At 53.5% G+C, this 23,364-nt stretch overlaps 1 protein-coding gene across 1 annotated transcript in view; it reads right to left on the bottom strand.

The window, feature by feature from the left end:
- LATS2 (large tumor suppressor kinase 2) overlaps positions 1-23,364 on the bottom strand; it is a 69,213-nt gene that overhangs the window by 7,659 nt on the left and 38,190 nt on the right. The window contains exons 3-5 of the mRNA XM_039255018.1: positions 5,642-5,774; positions 3,266-4,659; positions 1,198-1,780 (exon numbers count right to left, since the gene is read on the bottom strand). Coding sequence (XP_039110949.1) covers positions 1,198-1,780; positions 3,266-4,659; positions 5,642-5,774 — 2,110 coding nt within the window. The remainder of the gene's footprint in view (positions 1-1,197; positions 1,781-3,265; positions 4,660-5,641; positions 5,775-23,364) is intronic.

Below are 23,364 nucleotides of genomic sequence, written 5' to 3'. Positions count from 1 at the left end.
GAGCAACACCAACGCACGGGGTGCCTGGGGGCTCGGCTGCCTAAGCATCGACTCCTGACTTGAGCTCAGGTCGTGATCTCGTGCTTGGTGGGTTTGAGCCCCGTGTCGGGGTCTGCACTGACTGCACAAAGTCTGCTTGCGATTCTCTCTTTCTCCTTCTCTTTCAAAAACAAGCAAATAAACTAAAAAAAAAAAAAATTGCAGATGAGGCAATGACAGGAGCCGGGCTGAGGGAGGGGCTCGGGCAGCCGTGGGGATGCCAGGGTGGCACTCGGGCCGGTCTCAGGAGTCTACTGCCTGTCTGACAGGACACGGTTCAGGAGGACCATGGAAAAGCACGAGAGCGGGGCGCCTGGGGGGCTCAGTCAGTTAAGCATCTGACTTCAGCTCAAGTCATGATCTCACGGTTCGTGGGTTTGGGCCCCGCATCGGGCTCTGTGCTGACAGCTCAGAGTCTGGAGCCTGTTTCAGATTCTGTGTCTCCCCCTCCCTCTGACCCTCCCCTGCTCATGCTGTTTTGCTCTCTCAGAAATAAATAAAAAACATTTAAAAAAATTTTAAAAAGAAAAGCACGAGAGCATTTAAAAAATATAAACGAAAGTGACTTAAATGCCAGACAATGGGAATGAATTAAACATACAGGATTAGCTTTGAGTTAAAAAACAGAAGTGGGAGGGGCTCCAGGCTGGCTCAGTCAACACCCTGTGCCGCTCTTGATCTTGGGGTTCTGAGTTCGAGGTCTACTTTAGGTGCAGCGATTTCTTAAAAAAAAAAAAAATCTACGGTAACAGGAGATGGAGCTAACTGACACCTAACCTATCCCCAATCTATACCTCTACCTGGACTTATCAATGTCTATAGATAAATTCACGTTAGCTATTAGCGAGGACTCTTACGAGGTGGTGAGACTTTTGCAGCTCATTTTATAAGAGCAGGATGATGGCTCCTAAGCATGTTCCCCTGACGCCCCATAGGCTACTGTCCTAAAAATCCTATAATAAAACATAAATCCATTAACTTCAAGAAAGTTTTTTTACACATCATACTACTGCTTTCAGGGGAGAAAAGGATGTCATGCTAACTTCTATTAAACAGATCGTTTCATACGATCACGAGCCACCAGGACGGGAACCGGCGGCCTCAGGTGGCTTAGTCCTGTCTGGCTGTAGGAGGTGGGTGCAGCACGTCGGACAATACCTTTCTGGTAGTATTTGGAATTGTGAGTCCACCTGAACCCAGTGCAGAGGCCGAAGTCCGTCAGTTTGATGTGACCATCGAGATCGATCAAAATGTTGTCGGGCTTGATGTCTCGGTGGATGAAGCCCATCTTGTGGACGCTCTCGATGGCCAGGGTCAGCTCTGCGATGTAGAACCGGGCCAGGTGCTCGGGGAAGACCTCCATCCGGATCAGCAGGCTCATCATGTCCCCCCCCGGGATGTAGTCCATCACGAAGTACAGGCTGTCCTTGTCTTGGAAGGAGTAGTAGAGTTTGACCACCCACTCGTTGTCGGCCTCCGCCAGGATGTCCCTCTCGGCCTTGACGTGGGCCACCTGGTTCCGGTTCAGGACGTCCTTCTTCCTCAGGGTCTTCATGGCATAGAGGGCGTGAGTGTCCACCTTACAGGCAAGGCACACCTCTCCAAAGGCGCCGATGCCCAGGGTTTTGATCTTCACAAACATGGACTTATCCATTTTGGCTCTCTTCAGCCTGTTGTAATTGGATTCCTTCTGGTAGAGGATCTTCCTCATCTGTTCCTGCTCAGCCTCACAGAGTCCAGCCTGCGGAGATGGAAAACACGGGAGTCACGTCAGAGGCGCCCACGGTAGGAAACAGCTGGGGCGCGAGACGCCTTAGAACCGAGAGGGTCCTGACTTGATTTACAGAAATAAGAACACAGATGGGTCCAGTATACTACAAGCAAGACAACTGGGTTTGCTCTCCGCCTGCTCACGTAGACACAGGTCTGGACTCTAAAGGGAACACGAAACTGGTGACTTTAGGCTCTAAGGAAACCTCTACAAATCAACACCTTTGGAAAAGGGGACCACGAAGTTCCTGGAACTCTAAGAGCAATCTAATAGTTTGACAGCTCAGGGAACATGGGAACAAAGAAAAGTCAATGAAAATGGGACAGCAGAAAGTAAGAGCACAAACCTGAGTTTTAGAATTTGAAATCAGTGGCTTTCTGTGACTTAAATTTACTGTATCATTTTAATTTAAATCATTTGATTAATTACCTCTAGCAGTTTAGTGTCAACTAAGGTATATTTTAAATACTATTTGCTAATCATAGACTTAAAGAATAGGTCATTGCCAGATACATTTTTCTTTATAAATCCCACAATTTCCATTTATAAAACCTCAACCTTTTGTTTCTACTCTTTCAAAATGTTTACATGTTACTAAAACTTGATGAATTTTGTTAACAAACAAGGACAGAACACACCATAAAAATTAATTTTGATGGGGCACCAGGGTGAATCAGTCGGCTGACAGTCTGTTTTTTAAAACAAAATTTTTTAAACGTTTATTTATTTTTGAGAGAGAGAGAAAGAGAGAGAGGCTGAGCGTGAGCAGGGGAGGGTCAGAGAGAGAGGGAGGCACAGAATTCAAAGCAGGCTCCAGGCTCTGAGCTGTCAGCACAGAGCCTGACACAGGACTCAAACTCATGAATGATGAGATCACAACCTGAGCCCAAGCTGGATGCTTAACTGACTGAACCACCCTGGCTCCCGAGAGTCTGAGTTTTGATTTTGGCTCAGGGCATAATCCCAAGGTTGTGGGATTGAGTCCTGCTCCTGCTCTGGCTCCGCACTGAGCACTGAACCCTGAACCTGCTTAGCATTCTCTCTCTCTCTCTCTCTCTCTCTCTCTCCCTCCCTCCCTCCCCCCCTCTCCCTCCCTCCATTTCCCTCCCTGCTCCTCCCCTGCTCACATGTGCATGGATGCTCTCCCTTTCTCTCAAATAAAATAAAGTTAATAAGAACATAAAATGAAAGGCAAATCTCGGTCTGGTAATTTGCCCACTGGCTGTGTCACGCATGCACGCGCTCACTGCCCCCCGCAGAGTGCGGGGGACCCCGTGAGGGAGCCTGCACATCGGTCATCTCTCCAGGTCGTCTGCCCCTAACCACGCCGCCAGGTGAGACCGACTGTTTGTCATAAACGTGCGCGAAGCAGAAAGGCCACAGGGCTGCCGCTCTGCTGCCACCACCAATTTCGAAACGCGCAGGGCCAAGCGGGGGGACAGAAGGGGACACTACCTTCGCCATCTCCTGCTCCAGCTGCAGCCTCCGGTTGACCTTCTGCTGGTAGGTTTTGATGACGTTCTCCACGTGCTGCTCCATGAAGAACTTGAACGCGTAGGGCGAGTAGCTCTTGATGCGCGACTCCCGCTTCTCCTCGTCCCTGCTGCCCTTGCGAACGGGGACGGGAGACGTCTGGATCTGCTTCCGGTCCTTGCCCGCCTTCTCGGCCCGGGCGCCCCGGCCGCCGGCGGCCCCGCGGAGGCCGTGCTCCGCGCCCGCGCACAGGCCGTGCTCCACGCCCGCGCACAGCCCGTCCACGTCGTAGGGCTCGGGCTCGCTCTGCAGCAGCAGGTGCTTGGGGTAGGGCGGCGGGGGGCAGCGGGGCTCCGGGCCGCCGAACTCCGCGTCCCGCGGGTAGGCGCCGGCGGCCCCCAGCGGCAGCGGGGGCTCGTCCTTGGCGTCCAGGCCGTCGGGCGCGGGCGCGGGCACCCAGGCCGGGTGCGAGGGCCCCACGGCCGTCTGCGGCTCGGGCCGCATCACGCGCACGCTCTTCACCGGGTGCAGGATGTGCGCGGCCGTCACGGCCGTGATGGTGTTGGGGGAGGGCAGGCCCGGCTCGGCCTTGCCGGGCCCGCCCGCGCGCAGCGCCGCGGCCGCGGGCTGCGGGGGGCCGTTGAAGGAGTTGGTCCTGCTGGGGGCGGGGCCCTCGGGCCGGAAGGCCGCGTGCGCGCGGGCGGGCGCCTCCAGGCCCGGCTTCTGCAGCGAGTCGCGGCGCGACAGCGTGGACGACGGCCACTGCTGCACGGGGGCGCCGCCCAGCTCGAACAGGTCCACGTTGAGGCTGTTCCTGGAGGGCGCCAGCAGGCTCTGCGGGGGGCTGTCGCCGGCGAACACCGGGCCGCGGGCGCCCACCACGTGCACCGGGTGCGCCGGCTTGTGGTGCGGGTGCGGCGCGTACAGCGCGGGGGCCCCCGCGGCCGGAAACGCGTGCGCGGCGCCCGGCTGCGCGCCGCCGCCCTTGGCCGCCAGGTTCGCGTAGGCTCCCGCCTCCTTGCTCTGGAAGGAGGAGCTGCGCTGCACGCCGTAGCCCAGCGGCTCGCCGGGCACCAGCAGGTGCGGCCGGTAGTGGGCGCCCTGCAGGGGGAGCGCCTGGCCCCCGGCCCCGGCCCCCGGGAAGTTCACCCCTGCCGACTCCACGCTCGCCGCGTAGGCCTTGGGCTGGTGCTGATGGGCGCCGGGCACGCCGTGGGCGCTCCCCGAGAAGAGGAAGTCCACGTAGGGGCGCGGCACCTCCTCCAGCGCGCCGCCCTCGTAGGCCGCCCCGCCCATCTGGTGGTAGGGGGGGAAAGGGTCGCCTGTTCCTTCGAAGCTCGGCCTCCGCGGCACGGGGGCCGGTGCGATGCCCTTTCCTGCAGCGGAAAGAACGGGGACACGGCGTTAGAGGGGGGCCGCCTCTTCCGGGCTGGCCACCGGCACGGCCGCCCCCGCGCGGGCCCCCTGCGAGGCCCTCCGACCCAGGCCGAAGTGGGCTGTGGCAAGCCCGGGCTGCCTCCGGCGGCGGAGGCCCCGCGCGGGGACACCCTGCAGAACCCGGGCTAAGAAGACTGTCAGCAAACGCACGTCACGGGCACATGCAGAGGAGAATCGTCACGGCTGTGGGGTGCGTTTCCCAAGGCAGCTGTACTCCAGGCCCCACGCGGGGCCTGAGAATCTGGATGGGCAACACGCAGCAGTTTAAGAAGCTTCTACCAAAGAGAAAACAAGTTTGCGTCCCCTTAACGATGAAGATGTAACTTCTCACTCAACAGATGAAGTGGGTTGTAGCCAAGATCTCCCACAGAATCAGGAAAGCTCCTTTTGCTAAGTGTCATGAATCCCGCATCACAGCCGGGGACCCCAGGGACCCACACTTCTCCCAGCTGTCTCATCCTTTAAGAGGAACATTCGCTGGCAGCCAGTGAGGCAGGGCATTCGGTGCTGGTGCTCTGGCCCTTCCCGGGGGACCTAAGGGGGCGTCCCTGCACCACTGCCCAAGGCATCCGGCCCAGGGAGGCGCCTGCCAGCCTGCTCGGCGGCTACGGTGGGAGAAAAGGTGTGTTTTAAAATCAGTGAAATACACCTGCTTTTTCAAAGACTCCCTCACAGGCCCAAGAGAAAGTAGAAAGCCCACTTTAGATCTCACGCTGCGCGACACAAAACATGTCGGCAGCCGCCTGCGCAAGTCCCGCAGGTTATCTCAGACGTGAAGAGGGAGCACCCAGGTAAGGCCCAGGGGCTGCCCCCCCGCTGGCTCCCCTTCAGGCTCCAGATGCAGAGCAGGGCCGTGTGCCAGGAGATAATCTGCTGACCAGGGCCACACCGGACCCCCCCGGGCTGCGGGTCTGAGCTCACCTGGGGAGGTCTGCTTAATGACTCGCACGATCTGCTCGTTCCGCGGGTCCAGGTAGCCCATCTTGCTGATGTACTCCAGGGCGGCCTCGATGCTCCGGCTGCCCGTCTGCTTGAGAGCCCGGCCGGCCATCTCCTGGGAGGGAAGCACACAGACGCTTCACTGGGAGGTAAGATGCTGGTGGGGGAGGCGGCCGCGTGCGGGTAGGCGGAAAGCACAGCCGGGGGAAGGTGCCCCTGGCAGGTGCCACAGCCAGAGCAGAGGCCTGGGGGGCGGAGAACGGGGGGCGGGGGGGCGGCGGCAGGAACGTGGGAGACCAACGGGGGGGGGGGGGCCCGCGGGCTGGAGCTGCACTGTCCCTGGGCTTGCCCGCGTGGAGGCGGCGGTGGAAGCTTCCCGATAGGGACACGGGGCAATGAGAAGACGAGTTCGGGGCAGAAGTGGGGGCACCGTCAGGTGGCGGGGCTGCGACCGGCGGGAGCGGAGGGGACACAGGAGGGCACACGGCGCCCGTGAGTCGGCTGAGCAGAGCTGCGGGCGCACGGGACGCATGCAGGGGAGAGAGAAAGCCTCGGGGGCCAGCCTCCTGGGGACAAGGATGGGACAGACAGGGGTCTCAGGGCGGGCGTGGCAAGGGAGACCCCGCGGCTCAGACGGGGGAGAACAGGGAGAGGGTGCAGGAAGACCCGGGGCGAAGAGAAGGAAGCTGGTGGCTGTCCCGGGCGGAGGCAGTGGCCCGGCTGGAGGCGCTTGTCCCAGACACGGAGGACGGACCGTCTCCCCGCCTTCCCAGCCACGCGCTCGGCCCGGCTCACTGGGATCTGACCACCGGGCTCACAAGGCATCACAACCAGGACTTTATCAGCCGGGTCTGTCTGTCTGTCTGTCTGTCTCTCTCTCTCTCTCTCTCCTGTAGGACTGGGAGAACCTGGTGGGGCCGGACTCCGTCACTCGAGGCTGCATCCGCCCACCTAACGCGCGGACTGAACAACGTGAGTGCCTGACCCCCCTCCGCTGACACAACAGTGAGTCGAGGTTTCCATTCGTGGCCGTGTCCCCAGTGCCGGCAGCACAAAACACGTCGGCTGTAACCTGGGCCTTTGCTCTTGGTGAGGACGGAGACCCGGCGAGACAGTGGGGGGAGGGCAGGGGCCTGGGAACGACGGCCGGAGGTGGGCGGCCCAGCGAGGCAGCGCCGGGGAGCAGGACGGGCAGGGGGGGCACGAAGAGACGGCGTGCCAGGCCGCCGGGGCAGCGGTGGTGAGGACCGAGCTGTCTGCCTGGAAGCAGAGCTTGGGCTGACAGAGAGGCCGGGTGTTTACCAGCCGGCGGGACTGAGCGGGGAGAGAGGGGCGGGAGCGACCCGGCGGTGCCCCACGTGCACGCGGGAGGCGATGCTCCGACCCCCGCCTCACAGCCGTGCTAGGCGATGAGGTCACGTCTGCAGAGCGCGGTCGACGGCCTGGAGAGCGACACGGTGGACGGCTGTCCTGTCCGCATCTCCCTGGGGCTCCGGGCCCCCATCCACAAAACGTGCCGGCGGGGGCCCACCCCAGCCACAGCCCTTCAGCCACACCCGCGTGCGGCCTGCTGGGTCCCACCTCCTTCACCACCTGCCCATCGACCTCGTCCAGGTGCGTGCGTTCTCAGACTCTCCCTGTCTGCCGGGCGCTCACCACTCCTAGATTTATAGGTTCCTTGGGCCTCGAGTCTAGGAGCTGAACCAAGACAAATCAGCGGGAGACCAGAAATAATGACTGTTCACAGCGATGCTTCAAGGCGTAAAACCCAACCACCGCTAGTGAGACAACTTGTTTATCAAAAACCATCAAATAATCCAGGTCCGTTGTGTCTTGCCCTTGTCTGTTCCTCACCCTCACTTAGCAAACAAGTAGTTTTCTGCATCGGCTCTGGAAGATGCTCCCTGCCGTGCGCGCAGCCGGATCCACCGCGGAAGGGGATCCAGGCTCATCCTGAGTCCGCCAGGAATACGCACCCGTCTCTCATCCGCCTCGGACTGCGAAGGGGCCCACGCAGCCGCCAGGCGGAGGGCACTAGGCCCCGCCCATGGCACCCCCTGCCTGACGCTCTAGGAGACCCCCTTTCTCAGACGTCCCGCCGCAGCTGGGAGCGTCCTCGCAGGAAGCGGCTCTGAACCTGCCTGCGGACGGGTGCAGACAGAGGGAGGGGGCTGGCAGCTGCCTGCGGTGTCCCCAGACGCTGTCCAGGTGCTGGGCTTGGCCGCCTGGTGGGAGAAGGCCTGGGCCCCTCCCCCAAAGGTCAGATGCCCCTCCTGGCACGGTCAGGGGTAACAGTGGAGCCAAGGGGCCATTACACACACCCTTTCTTTTTCTTTTTCCTTTTTTGGTTTCAGGAGTAGAATTTAGTGATTCATCCCTTCCATACCATACAACACCCAGTGCACCCGCCAGCAAGCGCCCTCCTCCATGCCCATCACCCGCATCTAGCCCCTCCCCCCACCTCCCCTCCACCAACCCTCACTTTGTTCTCTACAGTGAAGAGTCTCTTATGGTTTGCCTCCCTGTTTTTATTTTATTTTTCCTTCCCTTCCCTTCCCTATGTTCATCTGCTGCATTTCTTAAATTCCACATGAGTGAAATCATATGGTATTTTTCCTTCTCTGCCTTATTTTGCTTAGCATCATACACTCCAGCTCCATCTACGTTGCTGCAAATGGCAAGATTTTATTTTTTCATGGCTGAATAATATTCTCTTCACACACGCCATATTTTCTTTATCCATTCATCAGCTGATGGACATCTGGGCTCTTTCCATACTTTGGCTCTTGTTGATAGCGCTGCTGTAAACATTGGGGTGCATGTGCCCCTTTGAGTCAGTAGGTTTGTGTTCTTTGGGTAAATGCCTAGTGGTGCAGCTGCTGGGTCAGAAGGTAGTTCTATCTTTACCTTTCTGAGGAGCCTCCGCACTGTTTTCCAGAGTGGCTGCACCAGTCTCCATTCCCACCAACGGTACACCCCATGTTTCTTTTTTTTTTTTTTTTTAAATATTTTATTTATTTCTAGGAGAGAGAGAGAGACAGTGCGAGCAGGGGAGGGTCAGAGAGAGAGGGAGTCACAGACTGAAACAGGCTCCAGGCTCTGAGCTGGCAGTCAGCACAGAGCCCGACGCGGGGCTCGAACCCACGAACCGCGAGATCATGACCTAAGCGAAAGTCGGACGCTTAACCGACTAAGCCACCCAGGCGCCCCATGCACCCAAGGACGCCCAGATTCTGCCCCAGGGCATGGGCACTCTTCCTGACGGTGTGTGCTCAGACGCGGCCTCTGCACCCGGCACAGGCCGGTGCACGCCAGGCCTCCTCGGCCCTTCCTCTGGCGGCACATGCCCGTGTCCTGTTGACCTCTGAACTGTCTCTTCCTCTTGTGTGTCCCCGTGCCCCTCCTGCACCCCACCCCCGTGCTCCTACCAATCTGTCCCAGGACACTGACAGTCCCCCCCCAGACCAGGAGCCGGCCCGATGAGCACAGGGGCAGAGTCTCACTAATCCTCATTTCCTCAGTACCTTCAGTAAGAACTACGCAATCAAACCAAAGAGGCATATGACATCCACAACAAAGAAAAGGAAAACAAAGTAAAAACAGAGAAAGAAATGAGCTAATAAGGCCAAAGTTAAAGCGATGAGGCAGGCCTGGGGCCCAGGGGGCAACAAGGCCCACCCGCACATGGACCGCCTCCTTCACATGAACGGTGACAACAGAGGTACCATCTTCCAACCACCACCACGACCTGACGGACAGTGTCACTGTGCTCATGTAGCTGTTTTTCAGTGAATACCTTCCAGGGAAGTGCTCCTGGGGAGCCTCCCCCCTCCCCCAGGCAGATCTGGGAGGAACCTGGGCAAGGTGAGCCCCTCGGCCAGTGGACACCCTGGCCCTCCCGCCCTTCTTCCTTGGAGGACATGGCTTCCACAGAGGGGACGGGACAGGCCCCGGGCAGGCAGAGGCACCCCTGGGGGTAGCTGCCCCTGGAGCCGGAGTGAAGAGGGGCCCACAGGGCGTCCAGGCCTCAGCACCAACCTCCAGACCCCGACTGTGTCCGGGGCTCACGGCCCCTGGCACCCCACTCCCTGTGTTTTTCATCTCAACTCCCCATTTCACAAAACTGCTCATCAATTTCCAATGGACTAATTAAGAAATAAAACTACTGATCAGCCTGTTATCAAATTCATAATGAAAATTACCGAGAAAAAAAACACGCCGAAGACGTAACTAACAACAGCTAAAAGTATCTACCACTGGGATGTGGTGACTGTTGACGGGAGGGGGACTTTCTACCCGAAATTCAAACCTGGGAGGTTCAGAGATGCGGATGTGGCAGAAACAGTGACCCTCATGCTCACGGCCTGGAAGAGAACGTGAGTCGGAGCTGATCATGAATCCAGTCTTCACTGTAAAATTTAAATGGAAAATCCTGGATTTTGCTGAAAATAAAAGTAAAAATGGAAACTACTGTAATTGTTTAATTTCTAACTAAATGCAACTCGGGAGCTGACAAGTGACGGCCTCTGTCACGCGGCATCCGTGCAGCCTTGAGCCAACGATTTGCCTGCCTGCTCTGAGCGTTTGTTTCTTTACCTCTGAAACACGGCTAAGAGGGCCGCGCCGACTGAAGGAGATAACGACATGCTTCAAAACGGAACCATTTAAGGGTTTATTCTTACAGTTCGCAGAGGTGTTTTACATTTCTCTGGTGAAAAATGTACGATTATACTTGTGGATTTTACACAGATTCAATATTTAATATTTCCAATGCTTTATACTTTGTTCTTCTTACCGTAATTATAAAGAGAAAGAGAACGAATTCTTTTTGGAGTTCTGTTCAAGTCTCAACGGACCCTTCCGATCTCCCAGTTGGCCTTGGGCCGCCCCACAGTGGAACCCCATTCTGCGGGCGCTAGGATGTGAACGAGGTGGGGCGGCCCTGCCCTGAAGCAGGCACGTGGCCCCCGCTTAAAGGGAAGGACAGTCGGGCGTCTGTTCCAGTGTCTGACACTAGAAAGAGACGGGTAAGTGATGGGATGACCAAATGGGACTCTGACCTGAGATCGATTAAAGAGGGAAGAGCTGCAAGCAGGGAGATGGACAGGAGACTGGGGGTTCCTGGGCAGGCTGCCCCCCCCGCCCCGGCCCCGGGCGGGAAGACGGAGATAAAGCACAAACAAGGGCTATACCCAAACACAGGCTGAGAGGAATCTAAAGCGTGAACATCAACCTATTTCCCCAGGTTTGACTCTATTACCTCCCTTGCATACCCGGGCCCTTCTCCAGGAGCGTCTTCTGGAGAAATTCACCAAACCTTAAAGCTGTCCCACTGGGTGTCCTTGAATTGCTCACCACTTACTAATTACTCTAAAACTGGGCGGCACGCGCATTAACAAGACTTGGATGACTTTATGTCACCCAGCAGTGTGCACCGAGGAAACCCTCCAAACAACTGAATTCTCCTAAAGCACTTTAGAAAGCTTCCGCCAGGGGGTGCCTGGGTGGCTTGGTCGGTTAAGCGTCCGACTTTCGCTTGGGTCATGATCTCGCGGTTCGTGGGTTCGAGCCCCGCGTTGGGCTCTGTGCTGACTGCCAGCTCAGAGCCTGGAGCCTGTTTCAGAGTCTGTGACTCCCTCTCTCTCTGACCCTCCCCTGCTCACGCTGTCTCTCTCTCTCTCTCTCCTAGAAATAAAAAAAAAAAAGAAAGAAAGCTTCCGACAGGACTGCGGAACGTCTCCCACAAAAGTTGTGCTTCGCCGGCAGGGGCTGAGTCTCCATGTCTCCCACGGACAGCTGTCCCTGCTGGGACTGAAGCCGCCACACGATGTGCCAGGTGTGCGCGATGCCTCGGGGGGCCCAACAGGCTCCTCGCACCTGCCGCAGACTCCACGTGCGCGGACCTGCCCTGCCCCGCCCCACTTCCCGTTTAGTAACCCGCAACGCGCCTTCCCACCCTCATGTCCCACGCGTGCGGTCTAGAGGCACCCACACCCGGGCGCTGGAGGACCCCAGGTGCTCTGAAGGCAAGGCCATTCCACCTTAGGTGTCTCTCTAAAAAGGGTTCTCTTATATTTGATCCACAAACTGCTGAGAATGGAAAACTGGTTCTAGCCGCGAGAAAAATCTGGAAAACGGGAATTTCCCATATCTTGTTGGATAGGAAGCAGACTGCGGTGAGGCAGTTTAACAAGTGGGCAAGCAGGTGAGGTGGGGGCATGGAGTCCAATGCTCCCCCACCGCCCTGGCAGAATCTGGGGCGGCTCCACACCCCAATCCAGGGCCTGTGCTGGGACCGGCCAAGGCCTCCACTGCAGGTGAACTACCACCTAACGTCCCCCCACCTAGTCCAGACGCGCCCCTCAGTCAGCCTCCCCCGCCTTTCCCCCCAGCAGCCCTGCCCAGCGACCAGCTCCCTGGCCCAGACACGTGGGCTCTGGGACTGGGGAAGAGGCCGCACCTGCCTCGGCTCTCCTGACCAGTCACCCTCAGATGGGTGCATTTTCTGTCCCACTCACAGGTCCTCCCGGGAAGGACTGGTGCACACAGCGTCATGATCCTACAATTTCTGACTCCTAGCTCAGAGGAAGACAAAAGTTGCGTTCACACACTATACGGCTCAGTTATTTTACGGGCATCAACGCAAGATGGAGAGTAATTGAAATTCAGTGAAAAGTCATTATGTATGAAGGCAGGAATTTCCTACGGAGGTCCTTCCCCCACCCCCTTCCTGGTAAGGAAGCATTTTTCAAATGTTAGTAAAGCCATATCCCCAGTGTTTCAACATTCCAACTATGAGTTTTGGCTGAAAAGCTAGAAATGTAGAACTCTGGCCTTGTTGGGTCTACGTGGGCCTGTGTCTCAGTCCTTCCCATACCCACTAGCAATTCAAGTTCAAAGCTACAATGGAGGAAAAGTGTCTCTGGCCATCACTCACTGAAGACCCCACCTCTGGCGGAGACTCGGTGGCTGCCTGAGCACTGCTGTCCTGGGACTCCAACACCTCCCCCTCCCCCAAATCAACGGGCATTTCCTCAGCTGGCCAAGGAAAAACACAACAGCGCAGCCAGCTTTGACATTGGGCGGTATTCCTCTCCTCCACCTTAAAAAGGAATCTGATCCAGAAGACTCCATTTCCTGAAGAGAACAGCGAGGAGGAAAATCCAGAAATACAGTATTTCCGAAGGGCGCCTGCCCCAATAGGAAAGGGGTCTGGGTGAGCAGGGAGGCTACAGGGCTCCCTGCAGCACCAGGGGTCATGGCCAGGGGGCGTCCCCAGGAGGCCCACAGACCGTGGCAGGGTCTGCTGCTGCCTTTCGTTCCCTGAACCACATGCTTCCAAGAGTTCTTCTGGAAACAAAGCGGAACACAGTGTTTCAGTGCATCCTGCTGCAGTCTGTCAAGCCTTAGTCAGGAACGCAGGCCTCGGGCAGAAGGGACGGGAATCTGAATGGGCAGCCAGCCCAGGCCCCAGCCTCCCCCCTCCCACGGTGCATCGTGCCTCTTTCCCCAGGAGAAGGAGGCGCGCTCTCCACTGGCTTAGGAAGCCCCGCTGTGTGTGCGCTCCAGCGATAACAGGAAAATAAAGTGAAGAACAGAAGCAGCCTGAAAATTATAAGTGTGTATACCAGAAAAGAAGATGAATTATTACCGCACATTAGTGCAACGCATAGAAACTCTGGGCCCTGGCGGTGGCCTCTTAAAGGTGTGCTGGATGAAGCCACTGACTGCACCTATACCTCATTTACACACCCTGTGCCTCGGCCTAGGACAGCCGCTTAGCGCTTTAGAGGAACAAAACATTTCTTAAAGTAACTTGCAGGTAGGGAACGAAGAATAAATTGGGCCTAAAATTAAACAAACATGAAAAAGCTTCAACCTAGCCAATGATAAAGGAAACAGGAATAAAACAGCATTTTATAACTAGTGTTAGCACCAAAATTAAATCATTATAACGATAAATGGGCTGGTGAAACGCTTCAAGAGTCACATAGTTTTGGTGGCAATATAAACCATAATACTCCTTTGAAGTGAATGTTAGTTAATAAGTATCAAAAGTTATAAAATTTGTTTGTACCCTTATATAAAAATTTTATTTCTTGAAATTTATTCTCGGACTGATTTTTTAAAAAGTAATTTCTACTACCAACGTGGGGTTTGAACTCACAACCTTGGGCTCAAGAGTCACATGCTCTACCGACTAAGCCAGCCAGGTGCCCATCTCAGGCTACTTTAAAAGAATTCTATTTTAAAAAATCAATTTATATAAAGAGTTGTCAGAAGTAAGTATAATAAATCAACACCTCAAATCGAAGGGGTGGGATGGGAGTTAAAAGGAGCTTAAATATCCAATGACAGAATGATTCGGTTAATTATAATTAATGTATTCCCCAGAACATACTTAATACAGCCGTAAAAATACTTTCTATGGCCATGATTATTTTACTTGGTAAATATTTACTGAGCACCTACTACTGTTCTCAATAGCAAATATGTAGCAGTGAACAAAACATGCAACTTTCAATAGTGTAAACAACATGGAAAAATGTTTATGTAAAAAATGTTATGTGGGCCGCCTGGGTGGCTCAGTTGGTTAAGCAATCAGCTCTTGATTTCGGCTCAGGTCATGATCTCACAGTTTGTGGGTTCGGGTCCCGCAACTGTGCCGTCAAGTATGGAGCGTACTTCGGATTTTCTCTCTCCCTCTCTCAAAAATAAACAAACATTAAAAAAAAAAAGCTATGTCTCTTAACTATGTACAAATTCATTATCTCAATGCAACAAGAGCTTAATTATAACATGAGGAAAAGGGGCATGTAGGTGGTTCAGTCGGTTAAGCGTGTGACTCTTGATTTCAACTCAGGTCATGATCTCACAGTTTACGAGTTCAAGCCTGTCAGTGCAGAGCATGCTTGGGATCCGCCCCCCCCCCCGCCCCTCCCCTGCTCCTGGGTAAGCGCGCGCACACACATACATACACACACACACACACACACACACACACGCTGTCTTTCTCAAAAATAAACATTCAAAAAAAAGAGTTATCAGGGCACCTGGGTGGCTTAGTCGGTTAAGCGTCCACCTTCAGCTCAGGTCATGATCTCACGGTTCATAGGTTCGAGCCTCATGTCGGGCTCTATGCTTACCCCTCAGAGCCTGGAGCCTGTTTCGGATTCTGTGTCTCCCTCTCTCTCTCTGCCCCTCCCCTGCTTAAACTCTGTATCTGTCTCTTAAAAATAAACATTAAAAAATTTTTTTAATAAAAAAAAGAACATGAGAAAAAAAGATTTTTTTTTTTAATTTTTATTTTTATTTATTTTTGAGAGAAAGAGTGTGAGCAGGGGAGGGGCAAAGAGAGAAGGAGACACAGAATCTGAAGCAGGCTCCCGGCTCTGAACTCTCATGTCAGCACAGAGCCCAACACGGGGCTCGAACCCACAAACCAGTGAGATCATGACCTGAGCCGAAGTTGGACGCTTAACTGACTGAGCCACCAAGGCGCCCAGAGAAAAAAAGTTTTGACTTAATTTTGTTTTATGTTCAAACACATTTTTGTTATAGTAACACAGAATATTTATTTATGCATATGCTATACTTCACTAAAATACAACTGCCTGTGTTATCCAGTTACATCATTGTGGCCAGGTGACAAAAACTCTTCAGATCACAGTTGAGTCCAACGTAAGAGCAAGATTCCACAAGGTAATCCCTATAAGACACCACGATTTTGAGAGATATTTCCTCAAATGCTAAAGATTTTCAATTTTGCTGCTTCCGATCTAGGTGAAGAGAGGTGTAACACATTCCATGGACACTTAATACAGCAAAATTCCCTTTCGTTTTCACCCACACACGATTCCTGTGTCCAAAAATGAGCACCACCAGCCCCTCCATACCTGCAGCACAGGCTGGAGCTCCCAGAGGAAGGCGGGGCCCACGGCCCCGCCCCCCCACCCCCACCCCCCATCCCCCATCCCCGTTGGCCCGGGATTTGCTCTGGGACTGAACCGCGGGGGATCCGGTGCCAGGTCTGTGCCCCGCCTGTCCTTTAAGAGGCCGGGCTGCCTCTGTCCTTCCTCCGTGGCTCTCCGCGCAGCTGCAGGAGACCTGGGTGGGTCCAGCCTGTCCTGCGCACTTCTGGCCTGTGGGTGGCGCCCTTTTGGACGCTCAAACCTGAGCCAAGCCTCAGGTGGAAGGAGCCACACGGAACCCCATAGAAACCCCAGGAAGCAGAGGACCTGTCCGCCAGAGGTCAGCCACGCCAGAGGGTCATCATGAACAGTAAATCACTGTTTTTCAGGCACTAAAAGTATCCCGATGGTTTGTTACACAACAATAAAAAATTGGGACTGACGCTTTTTCTGCAGTGTATAATCTGAAAAAGTATGTTCACCTATTTATTTTATCTTAAACTTTGAATGGTTTGGTGGGCTAAATTTTTCCCTGAAAAGTTAAATTTGCAGAAATATAAGATTATTATTATTAACAGGGATTTAACAAAATGCCAAGAAGTAAAATTTCATCAGAAAATGAGATGATCTCAATACTGACTGCTGACATGCTTAATGAAGTTTGAGAGCTTCAATACACATTTTTATTTTAGTTTATCCCATGAGGTCATTCCAGTTCTCGAGTGTGACCCCAATAATAAAATACTTAATCTTGCATTTGGTTATCGTAATTTGGCTGCATATTCAGCAATAAGTCCTGCCTTTTTACATGGACTTGCAACTCTGCAGGCCCTCAAATAAATTATTTGGCTGGGTGACTCTCTGACTACAAATTAAATGTCTCTGTTCTCTCAAAGGTACTAAATTCCTGGATCTGACTTGTGATAACTTGGGTCCAATCTGTTTTTGAGAAAAAATATACTTTTTTTTTTTTTTGGTAATGGAAGTAATAAGAAAATAAATATACCATACAAAAACACTCTCAAGTGCTTCCAGAGGCGAGCTGCATGGTTGTCTGTTGAGCGACTGACTCTTGATTTTGGCTCCGGTCATCCACGGTCATGGGATGGAGCCCTGCATCGGGCTCTGCACTGATAGCTCAAAGCCTGTGTGGGATTCTCTCTCTCTCTCTCTCTCTCTCTCCCCCTCTCCCTCAGCCACTCGTGCTCGTGCTCTCTCTCAATAAATAAACATTAAGAAAATTAAAGTGCTTCTGGAAAGAACGGGTCAATGATTAAGTAAGCTCTAGGCCCCACGTGGGGCTTGAATTCACAACCCCGGGATCAGGACCGCGTGCTCTCCCGGCGGAGGCGGCCGGGGGCCCCGGGCGAGCGTGGCAGCCCCTGCTACGGGGGAACGCTGGGTCCCGGCCATCCGTGTGCACAGGCACGAACGTGTGTGCACACAGCCCGCCGCCCGGGCTTCCCGGCCGCGGCCTGCCCTGCGGGCGGCCCTGAGCTCTGGCAGGAAGCCCTTGGGCCCCGCGGCCATGGAACAATCCAGCAGCACCCTGATCCGAGGAGTGAGAGCCAAAGCCCAAGAGACCTTGCACAAGGGCCCCCCACGGCAGAATCCGCTCCGGCCCCTCCCGGAGCGCCTCCCCCGCCCACCAGGGCGCCCGTTTGTAAGGGAGACAGCAGGCCCTCTACAACGGGGCTGGTGCCACAGAGGCCCAGGGCGCATCACGAGGCCCCGCAAACCTCGCTGCCGCAGGGAACGGCGGAGGAAGTCCGGGCGACCACTTCCGGGGCAGAGCCGGACGCGGGGCTCCGCGCGGGGGAGCCGGCGGCCGCGGGCAGACGGCCCGGGACGGGGCAGTGGGACCCGCGAGCCGCCCGCCCCACACGAGACGCAACTCGCGGGGAAGCGCGGGCGACCCCGCGGACGGTTTGCCGTCACCAGCGGGGAGGCGGCCGCGTTCTCAGCGCCAGAGAAACCCTGACGCTCCGTGAGAGCCGCACACTTTCAAAGGAGCTGAAGGCGCTGGCGCCGCGGGATTCAGAGGACAGACCAACAAACCTCCTGGCCGACAGGACACGGGGCTGCTCCGCAGGGACAGAGGAGGAGGGGACAGCGGCTCCGGTCACCCGGGCCGGCCCTGCTGACTCCCTCCGCTGCACAGGCCGCGGGCCGGCCGGGGGGGCCCCAACCTCAGGCTTCCCCCGGCCTTTCTCTTCCTCTCGAGGCAGGTTCTGAGGCCACGACCAGGGTCCCGTGGGAGGGGCTGCCAAGCTGGGAAGTTCGCCTGCAGACCTAACTCTGAGCTGCCACCACGGTCTCACATGGACAAGAAAGATACTAAAAGGCACCTGCCATTTGTCTGCTGCCTAGAGGAGCACTGCGCAGTGGGAAGGAGAATTATGAAGGAATGTAATTTAGAGGGTTTTTTAAAAATAATTTTTTAAATGTTTATTTTTGAGAGAGACAGCGTGAGCAGGGGAGGGTCAGAGAGAGAGAGGGAGACAGAATCTGAAGCAGGCTCCAGGCTCCGAGCTGTCAGCACAGAGCCCCGATGAGGGGCTTGAACTCACAGACCTACGAGATCATGACCTGAGCCAAAGTCCGACGGGTAACCAACTGGGCCCCCCTGGCGCCCCGGTAATTTGGAGTTTTAATTCACACTCTTGGTGGGAACTCTACCTTGAGAGGAAAAGGTCTCCATAGAGGAAAAGATTCAATTTCTGTCCCAACCCATGATGCTTTAGGAAGGAAACTCAGAGCGAGAGAGATGACAGAGCCGTGGTCTGTGAGGGAAGCACGGAAATCTGTCATTAAAGAGCAGAGGAAAACTGTGCCCCAAGATGTGCACGTTTTGATCGAAGACCCACCCCTGGTCTCTACTGCCCACTGTACACACACGTGCAAATGGTAAGTGGATGGCCGGGTTCAAGTCTATGAAGAACCATCTGCCTCCAAACTTTACGTGCTGTGACGGCACTGAATTTCTGAAGGACGAGCCTCTGCCAGGACCGGACCTCAAGCTGCCAACAGACGAACCAGAATCATCGAAGCTGAAGCACAAACAGCTTAAACCTGATTCTGGAAGAACAGATTTCTTCTACTGGGCGCCAAGCCAATCCTGGCTCTTGAAATTCAGTCCAGCGAGTATGTGGGAAGCCCGGCTGTCCTTCACTTCCAGACAGATGCTGCCTCTAAACGTCTCCCTCGTCTGTACCTATGAGGCCCGCTCACCTGACGATGGCACGCGGGCCTGCTCCGCCAGCCCACACCTCTGTCACAGAACCGGAAGCCTGTTTTCTTTGCTTTTGAAGCAAGTAGCTGTTTTTGTTTCTTTGTTCTGGGCCCCCAGTGCTGCCTGTCTCATGTTGTTCGGAATGGTCAGCCTGTAAGCATCAGGGGCAGGGGTGACTGGATGCAGTGTACACAGAGCTCTCTTCCCTGTGGTTATTATTACTTTCTTAATATCCTCAAGTAAATGGGAAGGTCTTGAAAGTCAAGGCTCATGTAAGAAGGAAGACAGCAATCTGCTACTTTTACAAAGTACCCTTGGAAGATACAGTCTGATATATTAAATACATCGTACACATTTATAAATGTGTAAATATTTTAGTTGTGAAACATGGTAGTGAAAGCTAAAATTCTCTAGTTAAGCTTTTATGTATTTTTCAGAAACAGTTACAGTATAACCGTGAAATGGATGCATATTGGAGGGTGAACCTTTTTTTTATCTGAGAGAGAGAGATAGCATGAGCAGGGGAGGGTCAGAGGGAGAGGGAGACACAGAATCAGAAACAGGCTCCAGGCTCTGAGCTGTCAGCACAGAGCCTGACGCGGGGCTCAAACCCATGAACAGTGAGATCATGACCTGAGCTGAAGTCGGACGCTTAACTGACTGAGCCACCCAGGAGCCCCTTGGAGGGTTAACTTTTAATTCACATCTCCAAGGGCTCAGAAGCTCTTAACAATTTTCATTTTCCAACAGTCCTTTAAAATCCACTCATTTTGTTTCAAACTCAGGCATGACTACCAGTTATACTTTTTTTTAATTCTCTGTTGCTGACAAGGAAATCTCAGGACATGTGTTGCCAAATAGTTGTGTAAATTTTATGTTAAGAAAATACGTATCTGTTTGGTGAGAATGTGGAGAAAAGGGAACCCTTGTGCACTGTTGGTGGGAATGTAAACGGGTGCAGCCACTGAGGAAAACAGTGTGGAGGTTCCTCAAAAAATTAAAAATAGGATTACCATATGGCCCAGGATTCTACTTCAGGACACTTATCCAAGGGAAATACAAATACTAATTCAAGAAGATATTTCTATCCCCATGTTCGCTGCAGCATTATTTACAACCTAAGTATCTGCTGATGAATGGGTAAAGAAAATCTATCTCCAGCTACACACACCCCGAGTCATATTCAGCCATAAAAAAATAAGCCAGAGAATGACAAATACCATATGACCTCACTTAAATGCCGAATCTTAAAAAAAAAAAACAAAAAATCAAAACACGCAAAACCTGAAAAAACATAGCTACAGAGAAGAGACTGGTAGTCGTCAGAGGTGAAGGGTAGGGGACAGGTGAAAGGGGTGAAGGAGGTCAAAAGGTACAAATGGACAGTTATAAATAAGTCAGTCACAGGGCTGTAACATACCACATGGTGACTAAGGTTATAATACTGTCTTGCATATCTGAAAGTTACTGAGAGTAGATCCTGAAAGTTCTCATCAAGAAAAAAATACCTGTGACTATGTATAGTGATAGGTGTTAACTGGATTTAACGTGGCAATCATTTTGTGATACACACAAGGATCGAATCCTTAGGTTGTACACACCCAACTAATACAGTATTGTAGGTTAATCATATCTCAGGTTTATTTATTTATTTATTTTAACGTTTATTTGTTTCTGAGAGATAGAACGCAAGCAGAAAGGGGCAGAGAGAGAGGGAGACACAGAATCCCAAGCAGGCTCCAGGCTCCGAGCTGTCAGCACAGAGTCAATGCGGGGCTCAAACTCATGAACTGTGAGATCATGACCTGAGCCGAAGTCGATGCTTAACTGACTGAGCCACCCATGAGCCACCCAGGCGCCCCAATCATACCTCCATTTTAAAATAGAAAAAATCTGTGTGCACAACATTTTACTCTTCTTAATATTAAATAGAATGCTGCATTGACGGTGACAAATGCTATGTGGAAAAAGTCAAAGGAGGCTGATGAGGAGTGTGTGATGTCAGGGGTGGTCGGGTCAGGTGGCTGTTTTATAAAGGATGCTCAGGGTGCCTCCTGGGTGGCTCAGTCGTTAAGCGTTTGACTTCGGCTCAGGTCGTGATCTCACGGTTCCTGAGTTTCGAGCCCCAAGTCGGGCTCTGTGCTGACAGCTCGGAGCCTGAAGCCTGCTTCGGATTCTGTGTGTCCCTCCCTCTCTCTCTGCCCCTCCCTTGCTCACGCTCTGTCTCTCAAAAGTAAATAAAGGATGTTGGAAGACCTCTGGATCATGGGGACATGTGAACAGAGATCTGAAGGAAGGCGGGGAGTGAGCGCCGAGGTCTCTGCGGGAAGTGGGGACAGCGACGGCAGGGGCCGCAGGTAAAAAGACTGCTGAGAAACAGCGGGCCTGGCGGCCACTGGCTCAGGGTGGGGTGCCCGGGGTGGGGGTGGCCGAGGTGGGGGTGGCCGGGGTGCGGGGCTCTGCCGCTCCTCCACGGGGGCCGCGGGGAGCCGTGCGTCTCCCACGCGAACTCGGCACAGGCGCCCGAGCGCCCCGAGTCGGCCACGGCGCAGCCCTCCGCCCACGTCGGCTTCTGAGTGCGGGACGCGACCCCGCAGGTTCATTTCAGGACTTAAATGGTGACAAACCACTGGGTAGGGACTCGACGCACAGGCCACGGTAAGGGCTGGCTTCCACCCCGAGCGAGAGCAGGAGCCACACGCACGCACAGATCTGCTCCTGCTCTGAAAGGGGGGCTCCGGCCGCTGGGCGCTAACGGTCTCTACAGTGTGCGCGGTGGGTGGGGGGCGGCGGGGGGCGGGGAATCGGTTAGCGCCGCAGCCTTGACCGCGGCCACGTGCTCGGCCGGCACCACTGTCCTGGGACCCCTACAGGGCGCTCAGGAGGGCCTCGCGGCTCCCACCCAGCCTCTGTCACTGGCTCCTGCCTCCAGACCACAGCCCTTGGGGGAGGGGGGGAGCTCCTCCTCAGTGTGGGGGAGGCCTTCCGGGTATTGTTGGGAGAATGACTGAGACTGAGAAACAGCCAAGAGCTGTCGCGTGGTCTCCAACCCGCAATGACTCCAGAATGTCGGCATTCACGCTTTATGGAAATCAGGAGACTGAAAACCCAAGAAGCCAAAAAAAGTCCAATGTCATTAGTAATCACAGAAACTGCATTTTTTAAAAACAAGGGACCATTTCACACCCCTCAGATTGACAAATATTTAAAATGTCTGATGTCAGCAGGTATTGGCAAGGACAGAGGCCTGCCCTGATAAACTGAGGTAAGAACTGTGAATTGGTATAACCAGGAAGGTGAATACTTTGACGATATCCAGGAAAGTTACAGATGCTCAAATCCTGTGACCCTGACATCCTGTCTGTAGGTATACACTTTAAAGGAATTTCCATGTTCATAAGGAGACATAAGAATGCTCACTGCTTTCTGTTGGTAAAAGAAAACTGGAATCAATCCGAATGTCCATTAACAGAATAATGGATAGATAAGGGGTGATGTAATTACACAGTGCAATACTGAGCAATTAAAATGAATGGGAGCCTCTTCCATCAAAAAGGAAAAATCTCAAAAACATGTTGACTAAAAAGTCAAGGCAAGCTGCAAAATCATATTGTATAAAGGTTTTGTTTTTTTTTTTTTTTTGTTTTTTGTTTTAATTTGTAAAACAATAGTGTAGAGTGGTTATAGGATGCAAGGGAATGAGAAGATTAACTCAGCAGTTGCTAGGGAGGGAGGAGAGAGGTCAAGGTTGCAGGAGCAGAGAAGCTGGACTATACAGTGTTTCTTTAAAAGTCTCTGAAACAGTATCCAATCCCAGACTTTAAGTTCTATTACAAAGCTGTAGGAACCAAAACAATATGGTCCTGGTACAAAAATAGACACATAGAATAGACACAGTGGAACGAAACAGAAAACTCAGAGATAAGCCCACAATTATATGATGAATTAAGCCTCCACAAGCAGGACAGAATATCTAACGGGGAAAAGACAATCTCTTCAACAAATGGTGCTGGGAAACTGGGCAGCAACATGCTAAAGAATGAAACTGGACCGCTTCCTTACACCACACACAAATATAACCTCAAAATGGATGAAAGATGGGGCACCTGGGTGGCTCATTCAGTTACATGTCTGGCTTCGGCTCAGGTCACGATCTCACGATTCGTGGGTTCAAGCCCCGCGTCGGGCTCTGTGCTGACATCTCAGAGCCTGGAGGCTGTTTCAGATTCTGCATCTCCCTCTCTCTCTGCCCCTCCCCTATCTCTCTCTCTCTCTTTCAGAAATAAATAGAAAACATTAAAAAAATATTTTAAAAAATGGACGAAAGACCTAAATGTGAGGCCTGAAACCATAAAAACCCCAGAAGAGAGGCCAGGCAGTAATGTCTCCAACATCTACCATAGCAACACTTCTCGAGGCGAGGGAAACAAAAGCAAAAATAAACTATTGGGACTACATCAAAATAAAAAGCTTCTGCACATTAAAGGAAACAATAAAACTGAAGGCAGCAGTGTCCAAAATATATAAAAAATGTATACAACTCCACACCCAACAAACAAATA

Source organism: Hyaena hyaena, unplaced genomic scaffold, assembly GCF_003009895.1.
Source record: "Hyaena hyaena isolate Hyena2069 unplaced genomic scaffold, ASM300989v1 scaffold_11, whole genome shotgun sequence".
NCBI lineage: Eukaryota > Metazoa > Chordata > Mammalia > Carnivora > Hyaenidae > Hyaena > Hyaena hyaena.
Note: the sequence above shows the minus strand (reverse complement) of the source record. Positions and strands in the feature narration are given on the sequence as shown.